Source organism: Geotrypetes seraphini, chromosome 5 (genome assembly GCF_902459505.1).
Source record: "Geotrypetes seraphini chromosome 5, aGeoSer1.1, whole genome shotgun sequence".
NCBI lineage: Eukaryota > Metazoa > Chordata > Amphibia > Gymnophiona > Dermophiidae > Geotrypetes > Geotrypetes seraphini.
The window spans coordinates 50,959,262-50,984,233 of NC_047088.1; the positions used below are offsets into that span (position 1 = coordinate 50,959,262).

The window sequence follows — 24,972 nt, forward strand, 5'->3', positions numbered from 1 at the left end:
GGACACACCTGGAATCTGCTGCAGTACACTAGTGTGCCGTGGCACAGTTTGCGATACACTGGCATAGATGATCAAAAACTGTTTACTTGTAGACTGCAATGACTAATACAAAAAATATTTATTTCACGAACACCAAACATTGATCTGTCTACAATTCCACTAGTAAATATTTAGCAGTATCTTCCAAACAGCAGTAAGAAACACTTAAATACATGCACTAAGACCCTAATTATATAAATGACGTCTAACCTAATTTTCTTAATTGGCGCATTAATTAAAAACACCATTCAAAAACAATTAAAACATTTATTAGCTGGTAGGCACTTAACACTATGAGGTAGGCATTTGCTCTGGGGCGCCTACCAGGAAGTAGGTGTGATTAGGGGTGGATTCTGGCCAGATTCAGTAGATTAAACTTTCATAATTTATATTCCGCATATCCTACAATTCTATGCAGATGACAAATTATTCAGGTACTCGAGCATTTTTCCCTAACTGTCCCGGTGGGCTCCCACTCTATCTAATGTACCTGGGGTAATGGGGATTAAGTGACTTACCCAGGGTCACAAGAAGTATTGCGGGATTCAAACCCACAACCTCAAGGTGCCAAGGCTGTAGCTCTAACCACTGCACTCAAGCCACAAAAACTGTGGCCTTAATGGGAGTGCACCTAAAGTTTCAATGCCTCTCCGTGCAATTCTATAAATGACGCTCAGCAGATTGACAATTGTGCTAAATGTTTCACTGGTCTTCAAAGTAATAAATTATTTTTCTTTTGAATTGTGTATAGGCTCTCTTCTTTACTTGAGGATTTGTAAGTGGCAATTTGGTATATTTTTTTATTACTTGTGACACTAATTGCAAATTAGAAATATAAAATAAAAGTCACAAATGACCAGCTGGAGAAAGGCTTTTCTTGGCCTGGCTGGCAGAGTCCTCAATGAACTTCTTGCATAAGAGCTGTATGACTAGATGTCAAAAGAAACGTGTAGTTGACAACTGACAGACCTGAAGAAAATATTTTGTCCAACTCTGTCTTGCCAAAGTATTGGAAAGCAGCAATACCTGTCATCCTCATACATTCCTACAAAAGCAAAACCTCTCTCCAATTACTTATGTATTGCTTTCAAGACGAGTGCTCTACACCAGTTATGTTTTTTAGAAGAAAATTCTGTAAATTTTTTTTTCTTCAGCTGAACAATTCCAATTAAATGGGTCAGGGCAACTGTTTTGCTCATCAAGATGCAGCCAAAAGCGATGGAGGATAAGACCCTCTGATGTTCTCTGCCAAAAAGCTAGAATTCTAAGTACAGCAATTAAGTACAGGTAATCGAAAATTGGTTTTAACCCTCTTAGCTTGGCACAACGTTAAAATTCGGACACTGCAAAATATGTTTAACTTGTTAACTACCTCAAAATAGCTGGGTTGAAATATCCTATTGTATATACCTTAGGCCAGGGGTGTCCAATGTCAGTCCTCGAGGGCCGCAATCCAGTCGGGTTTTCAGGATTTCCCCAATGAATATGCATGAGATCTATTAGCATACAATGAAAGCAGTGCATGCAAATAGATCTCATGAATATTCATTGGGGAAATCTTGAAAACCCAACTGGATTGCGGCCCTCGAGGACCGACATTGGACACCCCTGCCTTAGGCTATCAAACTTAGGTAAATGAAAAAGTATTTAAAACAGACTTTCAAAAAATGTTTCCTTAATACAAGCAACTTAAAAATGGCTGATTTGTGTGTAAAGTTACTGCAGAAGGGGGCATTTATTTGAACAAGCTCTGTTCTGTCATCACTGAGACTTTTAATAATTTTAAGTTTGCACAGCAAGTGAAAATATCGAAATATACAATGTTCCATATTAAGATAAATCCTACATATAAAGAAAAATTAGGGATAAAGAGTCAGGAATGAAAAACTAGTATATTTATTTCAAGCAGTACCAAGTAAGTTCTGAGTGCTCTTAGTTTTAAATACAATTTGAGGCAACTACTCCATATACTCACTCTTCAGGTAAGGTTCCTTTTCTAAGATTTAGCACAGAAATTCATCCCATAGCATTCAATTTTAGTATCAGAGATATTGAAACTTGCTTTGCTACAACAGTCATTTTATTCAGAGCAAAAAAACATTCATAGTCTGTGGCTGGCTTTGAATCATACCATACTAAAAAAATGTCTCAGAACTGTATTCTGTTTTCAATACAAGGATTATTTTCACTCTCTCTTTTAAAAATCAGTGGAACGCTCACAAGATCTTAGTCACAAGGAAAAACAAAATTGTAACTTGGAGCTCCCTTTACTAATTTTTTTTCTCTCACCAGTCTAAGAAGAGTGATAATTCCCAACTGAAAAAAAGAGGTTACCAATGTAGTTTACCTCTGTCCCCCCTCCTTTCCTAATGCATAGCGTGGATTTTCGCATCTGCAGCGGCGACAACTGTTCTGATGCTCATAGAATTCCTATGAGCGTCGGAGCAATTACCACCGCTGCCGGTGCTAAAACCCGCACTACGTGTGAGTAAAGGAGAGGGTGTATTTGTAATGAGAGAATTTGTAAGACAAATGCTGATGCAGAAAAGCCTTCATTGATTTGAGAAAAACTGCTTTAAAGAAACACAAGCTTGGAATAAAGTAAACTTTCTTATGTTTACAGAAGTTCAAATGGAGCCAAGTTATGGGTTAATATACTGTAGATGAAGGTTACAGAAAGACAGCAGTGTTGTACAGTGCTAGATGTGCTGTTTCTCGTTCAATATAGGGTAAGAAAATGGGTAACCGAGAGCGAGGCAAGCAAAGTCCCAAGGCTATAGTTTGTTTATGCTTTGTGCATCACAAAGATGAAAGTAGGATAATGCTGGAACGCAGCCTTACAAATGCCAGCAAAACCTGCTGAAATAATTCCCAGGATTTGCGCAGAGATGGATAAACATGATCTTCGTGAAATGAATTCTCAATATTAGCAAAGAAAATATCAAACCAGCAAATGTAATAGGGAAAAATAGCAGCATGTCTAAGAAGAAAAAGCTGTCCAGCATAAGGGCTTAGACTAAATTTGCTTTCCTCCATAGATATAAAATAGAAAAAGATTTTAGCAAATCATCTCATTGTGTTCTGTCTTCAAAATGTTCTCCTAACACTTACTGCAAGCAGTCTTTTGCTCCATTAACACACATAATTCTATGACTGCATGTCTTGTGCAGTCTGGATGGACCGTTCAGGTCTTTATCTGCCGTCATTTACTATGCTTTGTTTGGGCATGGAAATGCATCAAAAAGTGCCACTAACATGCATAAGCACTCTAAAAGCTATTTGGGAGGAGGGGCAACTATTCGGAGGGACGAAAGTCAGTCAGGTTTTCAGGATTTTCCCAATATGTATGAAATCTATCTGCATACAATGGAGGCAGTACTTGCAAATAGATCTCATGCATGGTTTGCAGCCCAGAAAGGACTGACGTTGTCCATCTCTGCATTACCGTATATGGGCACTCCCAAGTGGCACAGTGCACCATTGCAAAGGATGGGGGGGGGGGGAAAGAATATATATAAGCAGAGTATAGGGCTGGCAGGGCATGTATCCCACTTACATGCACAACCTATAGAATACTGAAGGTCCTGCATGCTGTTTCCACATTTAGACATGTCCACTTACATACCTGGGTTCCCATTAGTATCCTATACTTGTAATGAAATTCGCACATCCAAATGTCATTATAGAATAGGTTTTTTCTATTTTGCATCAAGGCACCTACATCCAAGCACCCCTTTATAAAATAGCCCTCTTATTTCATTAGTTATCTAGCATTAAGAGCAGTTTTAAGAAAGGTTTGGAAAATTTCTGGAGGAAAAGTCTAGAGTCTATCATTGAGAAAGACATGGGAGGAGCCACTGCTTGCCCTGGATCGGTAACATGGAATGTTGCTTCTCCTTGGGTTTTGGCCAAGTACTAGGAACCTGGATTGGCCACCATAAGAACGGGCTACTGGGCTTCATGAACCATTGGTCTGACCCAGTAAGGCTATTCTTATGGAATATAAGTATTATTATAATGCATTGTAAGATTCAGTTTATGACCCGAAAGCTGTTTCTGGATGAACCAGGAATCTTGATTTTGCCTCCTAGAAGCGTTTGGCAAACAAAAAGAAAGAATGATTACAATGGAGATTTCAATATTCCCATCATCTAATACGAAATGCTTCCTGCATTTCCTTTTTACCATTTTAGTTAAGTTCTGGGACATTATTATGAAGAATGTAGAATTAAAATATACATAAACAACTGGAGTTTAAGAGATTTGTTTTATTGTGTGCATTAAAGCACCACTTAGCTGATCCAATCATGGCAAGGTTACATGAAGTCATGTGAATATCCTCCAAACTATCCCCCTCTTCTACAAAGCTGCGCTAGCGTTTTTAGCGCCGGCTGCCACGGTAACAGCTCCGAAGCTCATAGAATTCCTATGAGCATCTGAGCTGTTGCTGCCTCGACCTGCATTAAAAACATTAGCGCAGCTTTGTAAAGGAGGGGGGTATATCAACATAGTTCCCCAAAATGTTAAACCTGTAGACTTAAATAAAAGAACCCTTCATGATTAAAACTGATATAATATTTAGACACCTAAAGACATCAATATAGTGTTTTCATTAAATTGAGATGCTCTGAACATTGACATCCTCTTTAGGCATGTCAAGTAGGTCCAATGAAAAGATTTCTGGAAAAATAAATTCCAAAATATCAACTTGAAACTTACTGTACAGAATTATAAGAAAACTCAGTGAATGACGATTCCTAAGAGCTCTTCCATATATTTAGAAAGTATAGCAAGCCAAAATGAAGACTCTTATATTACAAATATTAAGCACTGAGGCACAACAGGGTTTCTTGTTTTTAGCAAGTCCCATATATATATGTACAAGAAGACAGAACACATTGCTGAAACATATGCAGCAATCCGTTGTATTTATTTTCTTTGTTATACTTGATCCCGGAGGCGTGCAAGTCTCTGAGAGAGATCATCCTGCAGAAATAAGCATCACATTGTAAAAGCAGTTACAGAAAAAAGGAAAGGTATAGCAGCTTCTTTTAACTCGGTATGAAAACAACATAGCAAGAAAATCAGCAGAGAGCCAGCTGGAGCTGAGGAAGATTGGAGCCCCAAGCACTGTACAACAGTGACACCTAGTGGTCAGAATGTAGGCCTATAACTGCAAGATTCTAGAGAACCTGGGGGCACTGCCCCAGCAAAGGATTATTGCAGAGTATAAACCACCCCGCTCCCCCTCCATGGGAGTGAAGGATGAAGGTGCAAGATATCAGATTTTTTTCCAGCTGGAAGTTCAAAGTAGGAGGTATGAACTGCAGTGTCAAGAAAAAAAAAAAGAAAAAAAAGAATCCCAATATCTACCTGTTCTGTCGAAGCAACACTTGCACCAATAGAGCCAGTCTGACCTTGTGGCAATTCCATGTTCAAATCAAGACTAAAAAGACAAATGTATTTCATTATTAAAGCACTTTCAAACAGTAAACAATAAAATATTGCTAAAATCAAGCAATTTTAAAACAACATAATTACACAAGTTTTTGGGTTGTTTTTTTTTAACATTCATGCTATAAAGTATGCTATAAACCCCCTATCACCCCCCCCAACATGCTTTGAACAGAATATCTTCACATACCAAGGAGCCCATAATAAAAAAAACATAGACATCCAAAAAGCATCCTAAATCAGCACTTGGACGTCCTAATTGCCAGGATGTCTGAGTGTCGACAATCAAAATCGTTTTTCTGTATGTCTAGCAAGGTGTTTCAGCCTCTGTACGTTCAGAGCACGAGACAGGTGTGGTGGAGGCGTGTTAAGGGTGAGATCTGGGCAGTCTCAAGGGTGGGGTTAGACTTAGACATCTTGCAGCAATAATCAAACCTTTTGCAAGACATCCTGAACGGAACTTATACGTTCTGAACTAGACCTCTTTTAGAAGGGTCTAAGTGCCATAAAGGTGCCCAAACTGACCATCGCATGCATCAAGGAAAGACACCTCCACACTCCCCCAGTGCTCACTGAACCCATTCCAGCACACAAAAATGAGAACAAAAAGGTATACCTGTCTCTAAAACAGCAGCATCTGGTATGGGGAAGCCTAGTAGAGCTACACACAAGTGGCTTAAGTAGCTTGGTGGATGGGATAGTGAACCAGAGAGAGGAGGACCCAGGTCCATAAGCCACTCTAACCACTACATTTATGGTGGAAAATGTGAGGCCCCCCTAAAACCCTACTCTACTGCCATATAAATGCCACCTGCAGTCATAAGAGCTATTGGGGTTGTAGACAGATGAGTATAGTGGGTTTTCGGGATATTTTGGTGGGCTCACCATCTATATATATATATAAAATCGGATGTATGTATGTATGTATGTGCCGCGATCACGCAAAAACGGCTTGACCGATTTGAACGAAACTTGGTATGCAGATCCCTCACTACCCGGGATGATATGTTCTGGGGGTCTCGCGGCCCACCTGCACACGTGGGCGGAGCTACAAACAGATAATCGGATTTCACCCATTCATGTCAATGGAAAAAATGTAAAAACTGCCTCCGCAAAACCGGCTTGCCCGATTTGAACGAAACTTGGTATGCGGATCCCTCACTACCTGGGATGATATGTTCTGGGGGTCTCACGGCCCACCTGCACATGTGGGCGGAGCTACAAACATAAAATCAGATTTCACCCATTCATGTCAATGGAAAAAATGTAAAACAGCTGCCAACGCAAAAACGGCTTGCCCGATTTGAACGAAACTTGGTATGCGGATCCCTCACTACCCGGGATGATATGTTCTGGGGGTCTCGCGGCCCAACTGCACACGTGGGCGGAGCTACAAACATAACTTCAGATTTCACCCATTCAAGTCAATGGGAAAAATGTAAAAAGCTGTGGGACCGATTTGAACTAAACTTGGTATGCTGATCCCTCACTACCGGGAGTGATATGTTCTGGGGGTCTCGCGGCCCACCTGCACACATGGGCGGAGCTACAAACAGAAAATCAGATTTCACCCATTCATGTCAATGGAAAAAATGTAAAAAACTGCCATTCTCACAGCAATTCCAACTACCTGGGGTGATATGTTCTGGGGGTCTCGCGGCCCTCCTGCACACGTGGGCGGAGCTACAAACAGAAAATCGGATTTCACCCATTCATTTCAATGGAAAAAATGTAAAACGCTGTGGGACCGATTTGAACGAAAATTGGTATGCAGATCCCTCACTACCGGGGGTGCTATGTTCTGGGGGTCTTGCGGCCCACATGCACACGTGGGCGGAGCTACAAACAGAAAATCAGATTTCACCCATTCAAGTCAATGGAAAAAATGTAAAAAGCTGTGGGACCGATTTGAACGAAAATTGGTATGCTGATCCCTCACTACCGGGAGTGATATGTTCTGGGGGTCTCGCGGCCCACCTGCACACGTGGGCGGAGCTACAAACAGAAAATCAGATTTCACCCATTCAAGTCAATGGAAAAAATGTAAGAAGCTGTGGGACCGATTTGAATGAAATTTGGTATGCAGATCCCTCACTACCTGGGGTGATATGTTCTGGGGGTCTCGCGGCCCACCTGCACACGTGGGCGGAGCTACAAACAGAAAATCAGATTTCACCCATTCAGGTCAATGGAAAAAATGTAAGAAGCTGTGGGACCGATTTGAACGAAACTTGGTATGCAGATCCCTCACTACCTGGGGTGATATGTTCTGGGGGTCTCGCGGCCCACCTGCACACGTGGGAAGGGTGGGTTCACCCAAGAATGTATATGTTCTTGCTCCTGGAGGTGAAACTAAAAATGTTGTTTATAATCAATTTTTGTGTTAGTTGAATTGTATTCATTTTGTCAAATATTTCACATTATACTTTGAATATTTTACTTTTTATAAAGCTGTAACAAAATTATTTCATTCACCACTATAAAGTATTTTTATTTAAATCCATTTACAGTGTTATTGCTATAATTAAATACCCGTGCAACGCCGGGGCATCAGCTAGTAATCTATAAAGGGAGTTGTGGTGAGATGTTTATCTGGCACCCTTTTTGTGAAGTTCACAGCAGTGCCCTCTAAGGTGCCCCACTGCTGCGTTGCCATGTCTGGATGGCCAGTCCATTACAAGACTGGTCTTTCCCATGTCCAAATGGTCTTGTTCTGGGCATTTGGGACTTGAACAAATTTTTTTTCCCAAAAATGTGGTATAAAGATAGACTTTCTGATGGTCTTGGCATCCCAATGGCTTGGACGTCCAGATAGATAATTTTCAAAAAATAAAAAATGTTTTGCCCAGGACTTAAAATCTGCTTTGAAAGTGCAAAGAAGTGACAGCCTTTACAGTGTGACATTACAAGGTTAACTTATTCAAATCTATAGGGAAAACACTAAATATTTTTCCTAGGATTTTCCTGGGTTGTGTTAATAGTTGAAGATTTCTGCTAATATGCTCTTGATTTATGGACTTGTTGACAGTTTGCTTGAGTCTGGAGAGTTTCGTTTGCTCATTTGTTTGCTTTGGATTTAGTTGTGTGGAGGCAAGTTGGTAATCCTGAATTGCGGTGGTAATTTTAGGGTCCTGTTTGTATGATAAAACCAACAAGAGAAAGCAGCAGATTGGTAAACCAATCAAAAAAAGTAGGGCCAGATAAATGGTCTTCCAAAAAAAAGGGGATAGAGGGCTAAAACAACAATTTTTTAAAATACAAGATTAAGAGAGCTCTCAATGTGCACCAAAAAGCTCTGACTCAATATGGGGCTTTGTTTCGGCACTCAGAAACCTACATCAAGAGTCAATCTTATGGTACATGGATTCATAAAATTATTAAATTAGAGCACACAATCTTGGAAACACAAACAGGCAAAAACTTTTATGGCAACCAAAAATCCCTCTTGCCCCGCCGACTCCCCGACTCCATCGGGGCAAGAGGGAGCCCAAGCCCTCCTGGCCCAGCCGATCCTGCCCCCCCCCCGACTCATTCGGGCCAGGATGGAGCCCAAGCCCTCCTGGCCCAGCCAATCCTCTACCCCCACCCCCCACTACATTACAGGCAGGAGGGATCCCAGGCCCTCCTGCCCTTGACGAACCCCCCTCCCCCCAATGTCCGCCCCCCCCAGAACCCCCGATCGGCCCCCCTCCTAGCCGACCCGCAACCCCCCGGCCGACCCCACGACCCCCCCACCCCACCCCCCTTCCCCGAACCTTTAGGTAAGTTGGCCGGACAGACGGGTGCCAAACCCGTCCGTCCGGCAGGCAGTCCTCCGACGAATGGGGCCGGATTGGCCCAGCCTAACCAAAGCCCCGCCTACTGGTGGGGCCTAAGGCGCCTGGGCCAATCATCTCATCTCATCCTCACTGCCTCTTTACAACATTGATCCTCTATCTTCGCACATGTCCCTCTGCTCTTTAGACTGGCCCACAACCAAGCTTCTTCTCAGTTTCCCTTCCCCTTTCACTGTTATGACTCCCTTACTTCCCTTTCTGCTGATATTAACCATCCCCAATCTTTCCCTTCTCCCTGAGCCACTGAACACCTTAACAATTCACCCTTCACTCTTAAAACCCACTGCCTCTCCCTTCCTCTTATCCTCTACCCTCTTCTCCGTTCTAAAGATCCTACACTTTCTCCCTCTCATTTGGTCATCCCCTCTCTCCTTGCGTGCACATCACCCACGTCGCAGCAGCAAGTGCCCCCTCACCTCACTTAGCCTCACCCATACCTTCCTCCTCCTTCTCTTGCTTTCCGCTGGGGACATCAACCCCAATCCTGGTCCTCCCAACAAACTCCCACCCTACACTTACGGTCCACCTTACTCCTAGAGGGCAACCCGCAATACCACCAACCTTATTTCTATTCCTCTCCTCCCTGCCCGTCTCTTGTGCTTTATGGAATGCCCGCTCCATTCCCAACAAGCTTGCCTACATTCATGATCTCTTCATCTCTCAATGTTTCCACTTACTTGCACTAACAAGAACCTGGATCCGCCCTGATGACTGTACCTCAGCTGCTGCCCTGTGTCATGGAGGCTACCTTTTCTCCTACACATCTCGCCTGGTTAATCAAGGAGGAGGCTTGGGGCTACTACTCTTGCCCTCTTGGAGATTTCAACCTCGTTTCCCACCACCATCTCAATGCTATTCCTCCTTTGAAGTCCATTCCATCCGTCCTTTTGCTCCCCTACCACTCCAAATAGCAGTCATCTTCCTCGAGCCCTCATCCCATTCTCTCATCCTCAGTGACTTCAATATTCATGTTGATGACCCCTCCGACTCCTTCACCTCTAAGTTCCTTGCTCTAACATCCTCATACAATCTCCTGCTGTTCTCCACCACCCCTAAACACCAGAAAGGACACTGCCTAGACCAGGGGTCTCAAAGTCCCTCCTTGAGGGCCAGTCAGGTTTTCAGGATTTCCCCAATGAATATGCATGAGATCTATGTGCATGCACTGCTTCCCATGCATATTCATTGGGGAAATCCTGAAAACCCGACTGGATTGCAGCCCTCAAGGAGGGACTTTGAGATCCCTGGCCTAGACCTAATTCTATCCTCCAACTGCTCTACCACCAAATTTTGCAATATCACTCTTCCCCTCTCTGACCATCACCTGTTAACATTCACTATTCATCACTCTACACCCCAGATCTGGCCAAGCGCCACCAACACATTCAGTTTATATTCGAGTATATCATAATCCAAAAGTTATTCATCATGAAATAAGGATTAGTTTTTAATTATGCAGCATGAGGCTGTATATTCATGCAATGTTTAAATTTTTTTGGTAAATGAATTCCATTAATAAATTCATAATGTCACAAGCATGATTTAAATCAAGTTTGACTAGCGATTTAACTTGTGATTTAAAATCAATTTGATTTAAATCAAATCTACTCTGCCAAAAAATATATATAAGATTTCTCATAACCAACTTCCATTTTCCTTTTCCTTATGGACAGTTGCGCCACAATTTCATTGCCAGTAGAACTATTCAAGATAAGGTATCTTATTTTCCACCCTTCATTTTTTCCAGCAGCCCCACCTCCCTACACAATGACATTTCTGCCCCTTATTTTGATGCATTTTGTTTATACTCACCCTGCTTCATCTGCCATTTCTTGTAACAAATTATCCACTTGATTCTAGAACAGAAAAGTTATGAACTTATAATTCAACATCTTTCTTTCTATACTCTATTGTTTTCCCGTTACATAAATCAGAACTTTTACTGGCACAACCTAAGAATTCAAACAAACAAACATGCAAGGTGCATGATCTTCAGGACCACATAACTTTTTAAAAAACTATCAACTTCTAAAATAACATGTGATTTGTAATGTGATAGAAAAAGTGGTTAATGGTAACACTACCAGTCTAAGGATGTTTTGGTCTCGTTAATTTGTAAGCAAAGCCAGTGTTTTAATATGATTGAGTTCAGGGAAGAAATTTGGGAGGAGGCCCACAAGCAAGTCTTATCTTCTTCCGCTTCATATAGGTTTGGGACCCCCTGCATCATGGGGACCAAAATCAATTGCCCTGTTTGCACTCCCCTAACACCAGCCCTGTCTATAAGGAGACACTCCACTCTCCAATGCCTGTTCTTTAAGTTTCTATTTATAAATAAGCCCCATATTTAAATGGTCTTCAAGCCCTAATTAGGCCTTTCATATTGCAGAAGCAAGCAGGGGCCTACTCTTGATCAAGACCATTGCCTCTCACCTAGCTTTACTGTGTTGCAAGAATTTCCGACTTCCTCAGACACTTGGCCTCCTTATTCACTAGAGGTAGTGGGAAAGAGGTAAAGCTGACTGGCACAGCCAGGTGAACCAACTCATGTATTTAAACCATTACTGTAGGTCTAATAAAAACAATAATGTCAACCTACTTAACACATACTTTAAATACCATGGTGTCGCTCTTATTTCAGCTTGTCAGGCACCACAACAGTGAATGGTTTACTGTATTTTTATATTACCAGAAATACAACCTTACTACTACAATAGCAACTTAATCATGTAAGCAAAATGATTCCTAAAGCCTTCAGGAGGTACAAAAATCTCCCATGCAGCAGCAACACTCTGACAACAGTTGCTGTACCTACTTTCTGGTCCTTATAACAAACTACCTGGAGTGAATAACTGAAAAGAATCCTAGGTTGGAAGCTAGTCACTGTTCTTTTCCTATCCAGCAAAGTGCACCCAGTGTAGGGGTGTGATGCTTTATCACTGGGGTAAAAACTCTAGTAACGATATAAATTTGTCTTCATGGGCCAGAAAATGACGAGAAAGGATGAAGGGATCCAAGATGGCATCATGCCATCCTAGTTCACCCTAGTTTTTATTGTTTCCAATTATGGTTCTGCATACATGAAAAGTCAGGGAACCTCCTCTAGAAATCTTCATACATGGATCCTACCCAGCAGAAGAAAATTGTGTGAGCGTGTCGCATGGGGAGGAGGGGGAGGGGAAGGATGGTTCTGATCAGAATATCTGGAATGGTGTCAGAGGTCCACTATAAGAAGCTAAGGTGGGAGGAGGCAACAAAGTGTGTGCTAACATGCTTAGTGCCCTTTGAGGAATTCCCCCCTAAGTGGCCCACATGCTTCGTGCCCTTTGAGGAATTCCCCCCCTAGGTGGCCCACATGCTTCGTGCCCTTTGAGGAATTCCCCCCCTAGGTGGCCCACATGCTTCGTGCCCTTTGAGGAATTCCCCCCCTAAGTGGCCCACATGCTTCGTGCCCTTTGAGGAATTCCCCCCCTAAGTGGCCCACATGCTTCGTGCCCTTTGAGGAATTCCCCCTCTAAGTGGCCCACATGCTTCGTGCCCTTTGAGGAATTCCCCCCCTAAGTGGCCCACATGCTTCATGCCCTTTGAGGAATTCCCCCCCTAAGTGGCCCACATGCTTCGTGCCCTTTGAGGAATTCCCCCCTAAGTGGCCCATATGCTTCGTGCCCTTTGAGGAATTCCCCCCCTAAGTGGCCCACATGCTTCGTGCCTTTTGAGGAATTCCCCCCCTAAATGGCCCACATGCTTCGTGCCCTTTGAGGAATTCCCCCCCTAAGTGGCCCATGCTTAGTGCCCTTTGAGGAATTCCCTCCCTAAGTGGCCCACATGCTTCGTGCCCTTTGAGGAATTCCCCCCTATGTAGCCCACACGCTTCGTGCCCTTTGAGGAATTCCCCCCCTAAGTGGCCCACATGCTTCGTGCCCTTTGAGGAATTCCCCCCTATGTAGCCCACATGCTTCGTGCCCTTTGAGGAATTCCCCCCTATGTAGCCCACATGTTTCGTGCCCTTTGAGGAATTACACCCTTAAGTGGCCCACATGCTTCGTGCCCTTTGAGGAATTCCCCCCCTATGTAGCCCACATGCTTCGTGCCCTTTGAGGAATTCCCCCCTAAGTGGCCCACATGCTTCGTGCCCTTTGAGGAATTCCCCCCTTAAGTGGCCCACATGCTTCGTGCCCTTTGAGGAATTCCCCCCTTAAGTGGCCCACATGCTTCGTGCCCTTTGAGGAATTCCCCCCTCAAGTGGCCCACATGCTTCGTGCCCTTTGAGGAATTCCCCCCTTAAGTGGCCCACATGCTTCGTGCCCTTTGAGGAATTCCCCCCCTAGGTGGCCCACATGCTTCGTGCCCTTTGAGGAATTCCCCCCTAAGTGGCCCACATGCTGAACATATACAGCTTGGATTATTTTTCCTGATTAAAAAACGTTGCTCATTTTTTATATCAGAAGTTTTACTGGACACTGCAATGTTATTGTTTAAGGAAAGATGGACCTCATTCTTACTTGTGGTGTTGTTAATGTAGTAGTGTTGCTCATTGTGTCTTCCATCTGCTGTGTTTGAACATCTAACGTTTCAAACTGTTGTTCAAATTTATCCATCAAGGCAGATATCTGTAAAGAGAGAAATATGATTAAGATATATCCATGCAAACCTTCAATGTTTTGCTCTTATAGATCATAAAACTTTTCTAATTTCTATTCACCTTTTCCAGATTCATGCTCTTCAATGTTGCATCCATGGATTTTACTACTCCTGCCATAGATTTGGTCACCTAAAATCATTAAGAACACAAATTACATCTTAATGTTATAAAAGGAATAATGTTCTTTCTTTCACTTACATTACCTAACAGTCTGTAACAGCAATAAAGGTAAGACAATCAAGAAAACCTTGAACAGATTACATAAAGACTGGATACTAAACATTTAGTCAGAGATAAGCAAAGGGTAAAGTTGCTGACATATGTCCCTTTGAAGTTGCTAATAAAGACAATTATTAAAAAAAAAAAAAGAATTGTCATACTGGAACAGACTGAAGGTCCATCAAGCCTAGTATCCTGTTTCCAACAGCATCCAACTCAAGACCCAAGTAGTAAAGCAGATTTTATGCCTCTTATCCTAGGAATAAGCAGTGGATTTCCCCAAGTCATCTCAGTAATGGCCTTTGGATTTCTCTTTTAGGAAATTATCCAAGCCTTTTTTAAACTCTGCTAAGCTAACTGATTTCACCACATTCTCCGGCAACAAATTTGAGAGTTAAATTACACGTTGTGTGAAGAAATATTTTCTCTGGAACTGGTGAGCGCCAACTCTCAGCAAAGAAGACTCTTATTTTTGGAGATATTCATGGGCAAGTATATTCTTTTCCAAAGACAGTACATTAGTCTTGGTAACAATGGTTTCTCAATAATATTTTTTTCTCCACATTAATACTAATTTTCATTTTGTGTTCATAATGTACTCTAGCTTTCACAGATTAGTTACTGAAAGGAAGCAAGTTACAATTTTATGAAAAATAAATCAACCAACCAACCAACACATGCAGTGTAAAAGTTAAATTCCGTAGCTATTTGGTACCTGTAGACCCTGCAAGTTCGTTCTCAAAAAGGGAAAGTGCTCAAAAAGCTGCCCTTAAAAGCCAATGGGAAAAGCTATTAATCACGAGCCAAACCATGTGAATACGAAGGACTGTAAATACAGGCTAGTGGCCAAGCAATGCAGAGACGGGTTGAGCATAGGTATTAACTTGCGCAGAAACAAGGCTGCACACTGCATTAGGATTAAAGTAGAGAAGAAAACCATGACTTTTGACATGCAATCTGAAACATTATCACCAGTTCAAGGGTAGCATTGAGGATTGCAGGAGTACATAAAATGCTTGTTTTGGTGGATCTAAAAACCAGTTTTGCCTTTTTTTTCAGTGACTTGCAGGTGCTTGTTCCACTTTAAGAGATGGAAAGTAATGGTTCATATCTGAAAATCTAAACAAAACAAAAAAAGTGTCCTTGCACATCCTTGTCTGTTCTGCTCTGCATTAATATGGGAAGATTAAGTTCTTATCTCTTTCCAGTATAAGAAACATGAGGCATCCGTCCCCCCGAGAAGATCTTGTGGATCATCCAAAAAGCCCAAGTCCTCATCAGGCGAAACCTTGTCAGTAAAAAAAAAATTCTCATCCCAAGAAACCTGCGGACACTTGGACAAAGACAGGGGGGACTGGACAGGGGCAGACGGCGAGGGAGGCTGAACGGAGGCAGACATCGAAGGTAAAGACCCCCCTGAAGAACCAGAGACCCCTGGGGAAGAAGCAGGACCCCCAGACACCTGCAAGTAAGTCTTGTACATGATAAAACAAAATCAGGGGCAAAGCCCCCCGGCAGCAAAAAAGAATCCACTACAGGTGCAGAAGAAAACCCAGAACCTGTTCCTGTCTCTCTAAAACAGGAGGGAAGTCACCTGAGGCTACAGGCAAAATGGCAGAGCTTCCTGCCATAACTGACGAAAAGCCCAGCAAAAAAATCTCTCCCAAGGTCTGTAGTGACAAAGAGGCCTGAATGGACCTAGCCACTGAAGTAGAACTGCAGGCAGCAGCCACTGTTGCAGTAAGGGAATCCCTAGAACTATTGGAGGTAAGGGAAACCTTATCTTCCTGACTGTCGGCAGCTGGGGAAATCCCTGCATGGGCAGGAGAAGCTTGGGCTTCCCCACTGCCTACAGCCAACAAGCAGTGCACGTGTGAAGGGAAATCCTACTTGCCGGCACCCGAAGCCGACGAGGATTTCCCGTCACAGCGGCTGGTCCACTTCGTGCACATGCCGGCCACATCCACCGCTTGGCGCACACACTTTTTCTACTTCTTTAAAATGCTCATTGCGAACCACTAAGGAGACAAAACAAAACCCCAAGTTAATAATAAAAAGCAATAAATATCAATTAAAGCTAATTTAAAGCTTCCTTCCAGATCGGATGCCTCAGGACTTTTTTCTTTTTTTCACAAAGTAAAAATTTTAATGGACAAAAGAGCAGACCCCACAAGTTCTCAAAGTTGCAGTCTTTGCCTGAACTGTGGCAAGGCATACAGCTGAAGCACCTCTAAGGGAAAAAAAATATAGGGAAGTGGGGGAAGGGACTCGACCACTCGAGTGTGGCACACCCGAGGTCAGACGGACCCCCAAAAGGGTCCCTCAAGCTCTGTCCAGCAAAAGACTGCAAAAAAGGGACAATAAAAAGGCCACTAATCAGATCCAACAGACCCTAACTGACAAGAGGAAAGACTACACAGGCTTACTACCTCCACCTGTTGGAGATTGAGAACAGACTGATTGTACACAGCTCACTTGTACTACTGCCAAAAGTCAATGTGTTCTCAGTCCCCACCTGCTGGCAGAAGAGCGTAAACCCATCCATTCTGTACCGGTCTGGAGTGATGATAAAGAATAAAGCCTTTGCTAATTATGAGTATTGTCTATTAGCAAGGCAGAACAGCTTACCTTGCCCATTGTTACAGCAGTCTGAACTCGTGCTGCAACAGCATCCACTCTGGCACTCATTCGCAAAAAATTGAGTGACTGGTTTTTCTGTCGGATAGCATTTTCTGCATGTATTCTTGCTACTTCCGTGTTGCCTTTCTGAATTGCCTGTAACAGAGTAGAGAAATAATATTCTGTATAGTGCTATGCTGATTGAAGACAGAAAGTGAAGACACATACTATTACTTATCACTTATATAGCACTGAAAGGCGTATGCCATGTAATACATTTTGACATTTATAAACAGTCCCTGCTTGGAAGAGCTTACAATCTAACTTGGACAGACAAACATGACAAATAGGGTTGCATGTATCTGCCTTTTTTCCCATGCATCATCTTGTTCACAAAGCTCTATAAAAATGATGAAAATTCATCAAAAAGCTGAAGTGGCAAACTAGCCTTGTCTACCAGTATTTTTTCATGTGCTTCCATGCAATAATATTAACAATATGGTTGGCTATAGAAATAAATAGTGCTGGAGAAGGCAGTAGATCACAATTATAATGAGTATACAAAACGATGCAATTAATTATATTTTATTAAGGAAAGCAGATTTACAACAGCATAGTAAATGACGACAGATAAAAGACCTGTACGGTCCCATCCAATCTGTCCAACAAGATAAAAATAAAAATCTTATACTACAAGTTTATTTTACTAACCTTCTTAATTTTGGCTTTCTCCGTCTTCTCTTCTTTGTCACATTTTTTTGAGTTTCTGTTAAGTTCCTTTGCTGCAAACTTCAAGTTAAACAGGTGTTCTGCAACATGCGTTAAGGAAATTAGGACTTCTGCGACACTTAAAATACATATATAGTAAGATGCACACAAGTCTTCCTCATTCAATGGGTCCAAATTAAACCTCACTCACAAAAGAAAACTATATTTTTACCCATATTCATATTTGGTCATACCTTTCCAACAGTGGCTCAAGATAAGTTACGTACAAACAGGTTGAAAAGATGACGGCGAAAGCTAGAAGGATGCTAGAATGAATAGGGAGAGGTATAGCCAGAAGGAAAAAGGAGGTATTGATGCCCCTATATAAGATTCTGGCGAGACCTCATTTAGAATATTGTGTACAATTCTGGAAGCCGCACCTTTAAAAAGATATCAAAAGGATGGAGTCGGTCCAGAGGAAGGCTACCAAAATGGTGCGTGGTCTTTGTCATAAGGCGTATGGGGACAGACTTAAAGATCTCAATCTGTATACTTTGGAAGAAAGGCGTGAGAGGAGAAATATGATAGAGACATTTAAATACCTACATGGCGTAAATGTGCATGAGTTGAGTCTCTTTCAATTGAAAGGAAGTTTTGGAATGAGAGGGCATAGGATGAAGTTAAGAGGTGATAGGCTCAGGATTAATCCTAAGGAAATACTTTTTTTTTACAGAAAGGGTGGTAGATGTGTAGAACAGTCTTCCAGAAGTGGTGGTGGAGACTGTGTCTGAATTCAAGAGAGCTTGGGCTAGGCACATGGGATCTCTTGGAGAGAGAAAGAGATAGTGCTTACTGCAGATGGGCAGACTGGATGGGCCAATTGGCCTTTATCTACCATCATGTTTCTATTCTAGTATTTCCCTGTCCCTGAGGCAACAAAATATTAGGTTCTTACCTTTGCTAATCTTCTTTCTTGTAAATCCACACTCTATTCCTGGACTAGTGGGTTATTTTCCTATGGTCACCAGACACCTTGTCAGGTCTTGAGCCCCTCCCCTCTTACCTCAGGACTTCCCTATGCCTGATGCAGACTGGAACTCATTTTCAGCGACAACCAGCGGTAACAGGAGGCTCTTAACCTCCATAAAGGGAGTACGTCTCAAACAAATGGTAACGGAGCCCACTAGGGCCCAGGCGATCCTCGACCTGGTACTCACCAATGGGGAAAGCGTCTCAGAGGTCTCAGTAGGAGATACGCTAGCCTCCAGCGACCACAACATAGTATGGTTCAACCTTAGGAAAGGCTTCCCTAGATCAAACACGAAAACAAAGGTACTCAATTTCCGGGCACAGACTTCGCACGCATGGGAAATTTCGTCCATCGGACGCTGCAGGACCAAGCGGAGACCGATGATGTAGAAGTTAAGTGGTTAACACTGAAATCAACCATACATAAAATCAGTAAATAAACGACAAAGAAACAATAAACCCCAATGGTTCACCGCAGAGATCTCGCACCTCATTAAGGAGAAGAAAAAAGTGTTTCTCTCCTACAAGCGCACGGAGAAAAGAGAGGCAAAGATAGAATATAGGACCAGGTCTACAGCGGTCAAAATGGCAGTTAGGGAGGCAAAACTTCGAGTGGAAGAAATTCTGGCAAAAAACATTAAAAAGGGGGACAAATCCTTCTTCAAGTATATTAGTGACAGAAAAAGGAACACAGGCGGGATAGTACGCCTTAGAAGACCGGACGGAAGTTACGTGGAAGCAGATTCCGATAAAGCCGAACTAGTGAATGAATACTTCTGCTCAGTCTTTACCTGTGAGGCACCGGGACACGGTCCGCAGTTGAAGGCAACACAAAGCACAGAAGACCCGTTTCAGAATTTTGAGTTCACACCAGGTGAAGTTTACAGTGAACTGGCAAGACTCAAGGTGAACAAAGCCATGGGACCAGACAATTTGCACCCAAGAGTGCTCAGAGAATTGAGCGATGTCCTGGCGAAACCGTTGGCTGGATTGGAAATTAGCTAATGTCATTCCTCTGCATAAGAAGGGTTGCAGGGCAGAGGCTGCGAATTATAGACCGGTGAGTCTCACATCAATAGTGTGCAAACTCATGGAAACACTAATTAAAAGCAAATTGGACACGATCTTGAATGAAGGGAATCTTCGGGATCCCAGTCAGCATGGATTCACCAAGGGTAGGTCCTGCCAATCCAATCTCATCAGCTTCTTTGACTGGGTAACAAGAAAGTTGGACTTGGGAGAGTCTTTGGACGTCGTGTACCTGGACTTCAGTAAAGCTTTTGACAGTGTCCCACACCGCAGGCTGCTAAGCAAGATGGAATCGATGGGGTTAGGAGAGACAGGTCGAAGCCTCAGCGAACACATCAGAAAACAGAGGACATCCAGATGAGAAGCTAAGGAACCTCTCAGAGGATTGTGGCCTAGAAAGGAAAGACCAGCAAGCTCTACCCTGAGAGAAGCCTCAGCAAGACCTCTCTCCAGGCCGTCCTGGAGGAACTCTAGAATTCAGTAAACCAACGGAACAGACGTATCCTTGAGTTTCCGGATACACCACGCCTGATAACATCTCCAAGCTTTTGCTTAGGCCACCACCGTAGACTTCTTCTTGCTATGAAGAAGAGTGGCAATCATGGCTGAAGAATAGCCAACTAAGGCCTTGCGCTCAATAGCCAAGCCAGAAGACCAAAGCGGTCTGAATCTTGAAGCACAATTGAGCCCTGCATGAAGAGATGAGGATGACAAGGAAGTCTCGAGTTCCTGGTTGAGCTGCTGCTGCACCAGGTTGGCATACCACTGGCTCCTTGGCCAGTCGGGTGTGACGAGAATCACCAGACCAGTTGGTTGCTATTCTTCTCAACAGCCAGCCTATCATTTTCCATGGAGAGAAGACATACAGAAGGCCCTCCCTCGGTCAGGGTTGAACCAGAGCATCAAGGCCTTTGCTGCCGGCCTTGGGACAGTGGCTGAAAAACCGGTCCACTTTCTTGTTGGTTGCCAATGCCACGTGGTTGAACGTGGGACATCCCCAGCATACCACAAGGCAGTCGAATGCCCTGTGGGACAGAGACCATTCTCAGGGGTCCAGTCTGATGACTGAGAAAAATTCCAATTTAGAAAAATCCAACATGGCTGCCATGCAATTTTCAAAAGAAAATAGCTCAGGAAAAGCACAGGAGCCCCCCAAAAAGTGCCAATTTTAGGGGTGGGGAGGACTAGGGCTAACTCCAAAAATGCCCCAAAACCACTTTTAAGGCCCCCCCAAAAAAAAATCTCTGTGACAAACTGTCAGCTTTGTACTCACTGTGCATGAGGTGCTGTGTATTGCTGCAATGAAAGCTGAAACGGCTAATAGGGAGATCCTCTGCAAACATGAAAACTGGTCTTCTGCCTGCCCTACCGGCCTGATATCAATGGCCGGAGACCTCCGTTATCATCGGACTCCTGCGCAGATGCGATCTGGCTGAGGGACGCATTCGGCTCCGATCCCGGGCATACCTCCACGGAGCCACAAAGCCTACACTCAGACCCAATAGCAGATGAATCTGGGGTGGACCTGCTCCCAAGGGAATGGTCCATGAGCCCCGAACTGACATGCAGGCTATCCAGAGGGTACACCGACCAGCAGCCAATCCCTGGAAATAGACTTTACACAAAGCCTATGATCTCCCGCAGCCAGAGATGTCCCCTCCACAGCACAAAGGCAGAATTTGTGAAGAAAACTACTGAAGTTAAAGAAAAATATACTAGAGCAGAAAAGACAAACTCCTATAGTCTGGCTTGTAGGAAAAAAACTGCATTCCTGGAGGGGCTCAAGACTCTGTCTGGCTGTCTGGCGAACACAGGAAAATAACCCTCTTAGTACAGCAAAAGAGTGGGATTCTACAAGAATGGAGGATTACGTTGAGTTGCTCAAGGTCATAAGGATAGTCAGTGGGATTTGAACGCTAGTCTCTCTGACTCCCAAAATCCTGCTCTAACCACTAGGCTACTCCTCCATTCTAATCAGATGGCCAGTAACAATTTATATAGAGCACTTAAAAAGACAATTCTTTTTTTTTTTTAATTCTTTATTTAAATTTTCAAATAAACAACAATTGTGCTTAACGGGCAATATACGATATTAATACATCCAATATTAGTAGTCATGATATTTCAAAAACTTGATACAAAATAAATCCATTTTCATTATTGGTTCAATATATTTAACAAAAAGAAGTAAACCATACTTTTTATTCAAACATAGTCCTCAATAAGGGAGGAAGGAGACTAAGAAAGAGAAATTCTTCCAGGAAAGATCACAACTTAAAGTTTTACAGGAAATTAAGTGAAAACCGATGGTTTAATAAAAATAGACTTGAGTTATACCGAAAATCACTGTGGTGCAAATGAAACACCTTTTCCCTCTAAAAAGAAACGTAACTGCTGAGAATCATAGAAAATGTATCTATTGTTTTGATATACAACAAAACATTTACAAGGGAATCTTAACTGAAAAGAAGCTCCTAATGATACAACTTTATCCCTGTATGTAAGAAATTCTTTCCTTCTAATCTGGGTCCATTTTGAAACATCCGGATATATATATATTCTTTCTCCCAAAAAAGAAACTTGTTTTAAACCATAATACAATTTCAAAATCATTTCTTTATCCTGATAAAATACCAGGGATACTATCAGTGTAGCTCGTCCGGACAATTCGAGATTTGATGATTCCAAAAAAGTTGTTAAATCTTGTCAGTAGTTGTATCAGACTCTTTTATTGTCCTTTTTAAATAGTAAATCTTCTGCAAAGATGGAATATTCATTTCCGTAATTTTCAATATGGAAACCAGGAAATCCTTAAATAATTCCCTAGGAGTTTTAAGTTTAGACATAGGAAAATTTAAAATCCTCAAATTTAAACTCCTATTTTGATTTTCCAAGTTTTCAATTTTGCGAAGAAGAAAAGCTTTGTCCTTTGCATTCTGGTTATTTAAAGATTTAATCTCAGTTATAGATTTTTCAATATCTCCTACTTGTTTTGCTTGATCACAAGAAACAATTTCCAATTTATTAACTTTAGTAGAAACTTCAGCCATCAAGGAAATAAATCCAATACATACAGTTTGTAGATTTTCAATTGCTCCCCACAGTGAGTCCAGTGTAACCACCGCCGGTTTCACAAGCGGCTTGAGCTGAGGTAACCCAGGTTCCCACGCTCCTTCCCGGGTTTCACCTCCCCCACTCTCACCACCGCTTGCCTGCAGTGTTCCTCCTCCCTCTCCAGGTCTTTTCTCCGAGTTTGTCTGCAACAGGGTCATCTCCTGAGTCGGCTGCTGCTGAAGTCCCTCAACAGGAAGTAACAGCTCCGTTGCACTGCTCGGGGGAGGAGGAGGATCAGGTCCCAAGGGGCTCAGCGACGCATCGCCGTCCATGCTGAGCTGCTCCTGGAGCTCAGCTGCGGATCCGCCCAACACCATCGGCACTGTGAATGATGTTATTGCAGTTTGACGCGGTGTCGAAGTCGCGGCCAAGGAATGAGGGATATCCCTCTGCCGTCCCCTCCTCTTAGGCATCCAAAAACTGTTGGGGAAATCGTTACCGAAGGTAAAGTTTACTGCCAGAGCGGGAGCTTGGACTCACGCGTCCACTCCCGTCGCCATCTTGTCTCCCTCTCTTAAAAAGACAATTCAACATGAACTGGATTCATAGCTTATTTAAATTGTGCTTATTTATGAAGATAATCCGACTTGTTAATTGACCATTAGCATTAGTTTAAGCAGACTATAAGGGGCAAATTCTATAAACGGCATCCCGATTGTAAGTGGCGGTAGGCATCCTACTGCTGTCTAATCAGCCAATTGGGACACACATTTTTTTTAAAAAAAACCTCCCAAGGCAGGCCACCTACATTGGAGGCGCCTCCAGGAGCCTAAGGAGGCGCGCAAGACCACCTAAGGCTAAGAATGGTTTGGCCCGGAAGTAGCCTAAGATGGATCTAGGTGGCCTTATGCATCTCCCTAGTCCAGCAGGAGACGCCTACACTGTAAGTAGACACGGCCACTGAGCTTATCACAGCAAGGGATCTCCTTGCCATGATAAGTTTAGCAGCTGCGATCGTCCATCACCCCTGAATGATTGTGGCAGGATGGATGCCCAGTCCCTCCTCCCCCTAATGGTCACTGCAATTTGGTAGATAAAATCGAATCCAGTAAGCACTGCAAAGGAGCTTGCCGGATTCGTTTTTAATCTACCAAATTGCATTCTTTTATCCAGTTGTATACCACATGGCTCCCTATAATGTGGTTTTAATACCTTTAGGACCCTGAGGAAAGAGTGTTTTTCCATATTCTTTGGATACAAACTGCTTACTTATTGATTCATCTCTGTATAGAAGAATAACCAAAATTACAACTGCATGATGGTAGGGTCATATTAGGAGCCATCACCCAGGAAAAAAGATCTACATGTTATTGTGGACAACATGCAGAAATCATCTGCTCAGTGTGGGCAGTGGCCAAAATACAAACAGACTACTCAAGCTAAAGCTTCTCACTGACTGTTCTATTTTTAACCCCTCTGCGCCGATGTAAACACAGACATGCAATCAAATCTCACGCGTCACAGTTTCGATAACAAACATGTCCTTTCGCTTAGCAGCTTCCTTTCTACTGTACTCTTGACACATGGCTTTAAATTAGATCAAAATGAATACAGGGTAAAATAAATATATATATATCAATTGATACATTTATCCTACTGAAAACTCTCTAGAGAACCATGTGAACGTAACCTAGAACGACTGCGCCAGTCACTGTAATGACAGAGAACACATACAGAGTTGCTCCTTATCCAAACCCCATCACCGAAAAAAGAGATTTATCCTCTAATCTAGAAGAACTGCCGATATAAGAAATTCGACCCTGCGGCAAGTTATTTAGTAATGTCGCCCGATCTATACAGCCCCAGTGTTAAACTCATGCAAATGGGCGAGAGAGAGAACCAAGTGGATAAGAAAGATTTGGCGACAGCCGGTTTCGCAGTAGACAAGAACATTTACCAGCCTGCTTCACACTGATACCATGGGGGGGGGGGGGGAGCAGTTGTGTATAGACATTATCCTACATACTCCAGCCGTTCCCCCAAGGAGGAAAGGGAGAGGGGGCAGCACAGGCTACCGAGCCTCTCTTATCCTCAAGCTAAGGATACTCTCCATATTCGACATGGTTCCCCTCGCTCTTCCTTGTCTCGCACCTCTGTAGCCGACGACAAGTAGCTGCGGACACTAGCCGCGACCGTCCTGCTTCTGTTTTGGGAAAACCCCACTTCCTGCTTCGGCGGCTGCGCCCGCTGACGTCACCATCACGCGCTGCCGCGAAAGAACCCAAGCCTGCGTGCGCGTCACAAATGATGGCGGGAAGGAGGGCTCGAGAATACTGCGCTCAG

At 43.1% G+C, this 24,972-nt stretch overlaps 1 protein-coding gene across 1 annotated transcript; it reads right to left on the minus strand.

Annotated features, from left to right (window-relative positions):
• Window positions 1-1,919: 1,919 nt before the first annotated feature.
• On the minus strand, window positions 1,920-24,893 carry CHMP1B (charged multivesicular body protein 1B). Its single transcript, XM_033945748.1, has 8 exons — window positions 24,736-24,893; window positions 17,521-17,618; window positions 16,819-16,965; window positions 14,032-14,100; window positions 13,832-13,939; window positions 11,142-11,185; window positions 5,413-5,485; window positions 1,920-5,025 (listed from the first exon to the last, which is right to left on the minus strand). Exons 1-8 carry the CDS (start codon window positions 24,749-24,751, stop codon window positions 4,981-4,983), a joined length of 600 nt encoding a protein of 199 aa, XP_033801639.1. The 5' UTR covers window positions 24,752-24,893; the 3' UTR covers window positions 1,920-4,980.
• Window positions 24,894-24,972: the final 79 nt, after the last annotated feature.

Excerpts from the sequence above, each read along its gene's own strand:
- CHMP1B (XM_033945748.1), bottom strand. Across the intron at positions 16,966-17,520 it reads AGAAAGCCAAAATTAAGAAG|GCAATTCAGAAAGGCAACAC; the intron begins GTTAGTAAAATA and ends ACTCTGTTACAG. Across the intron at positions 5,026-5,412 it reads GTGTTGCTTCGACAGAACAG|GATGATCTCTCTCAGAGACT; the intron begins GTAGATATTGGG and ends TTATTTCTGCAG.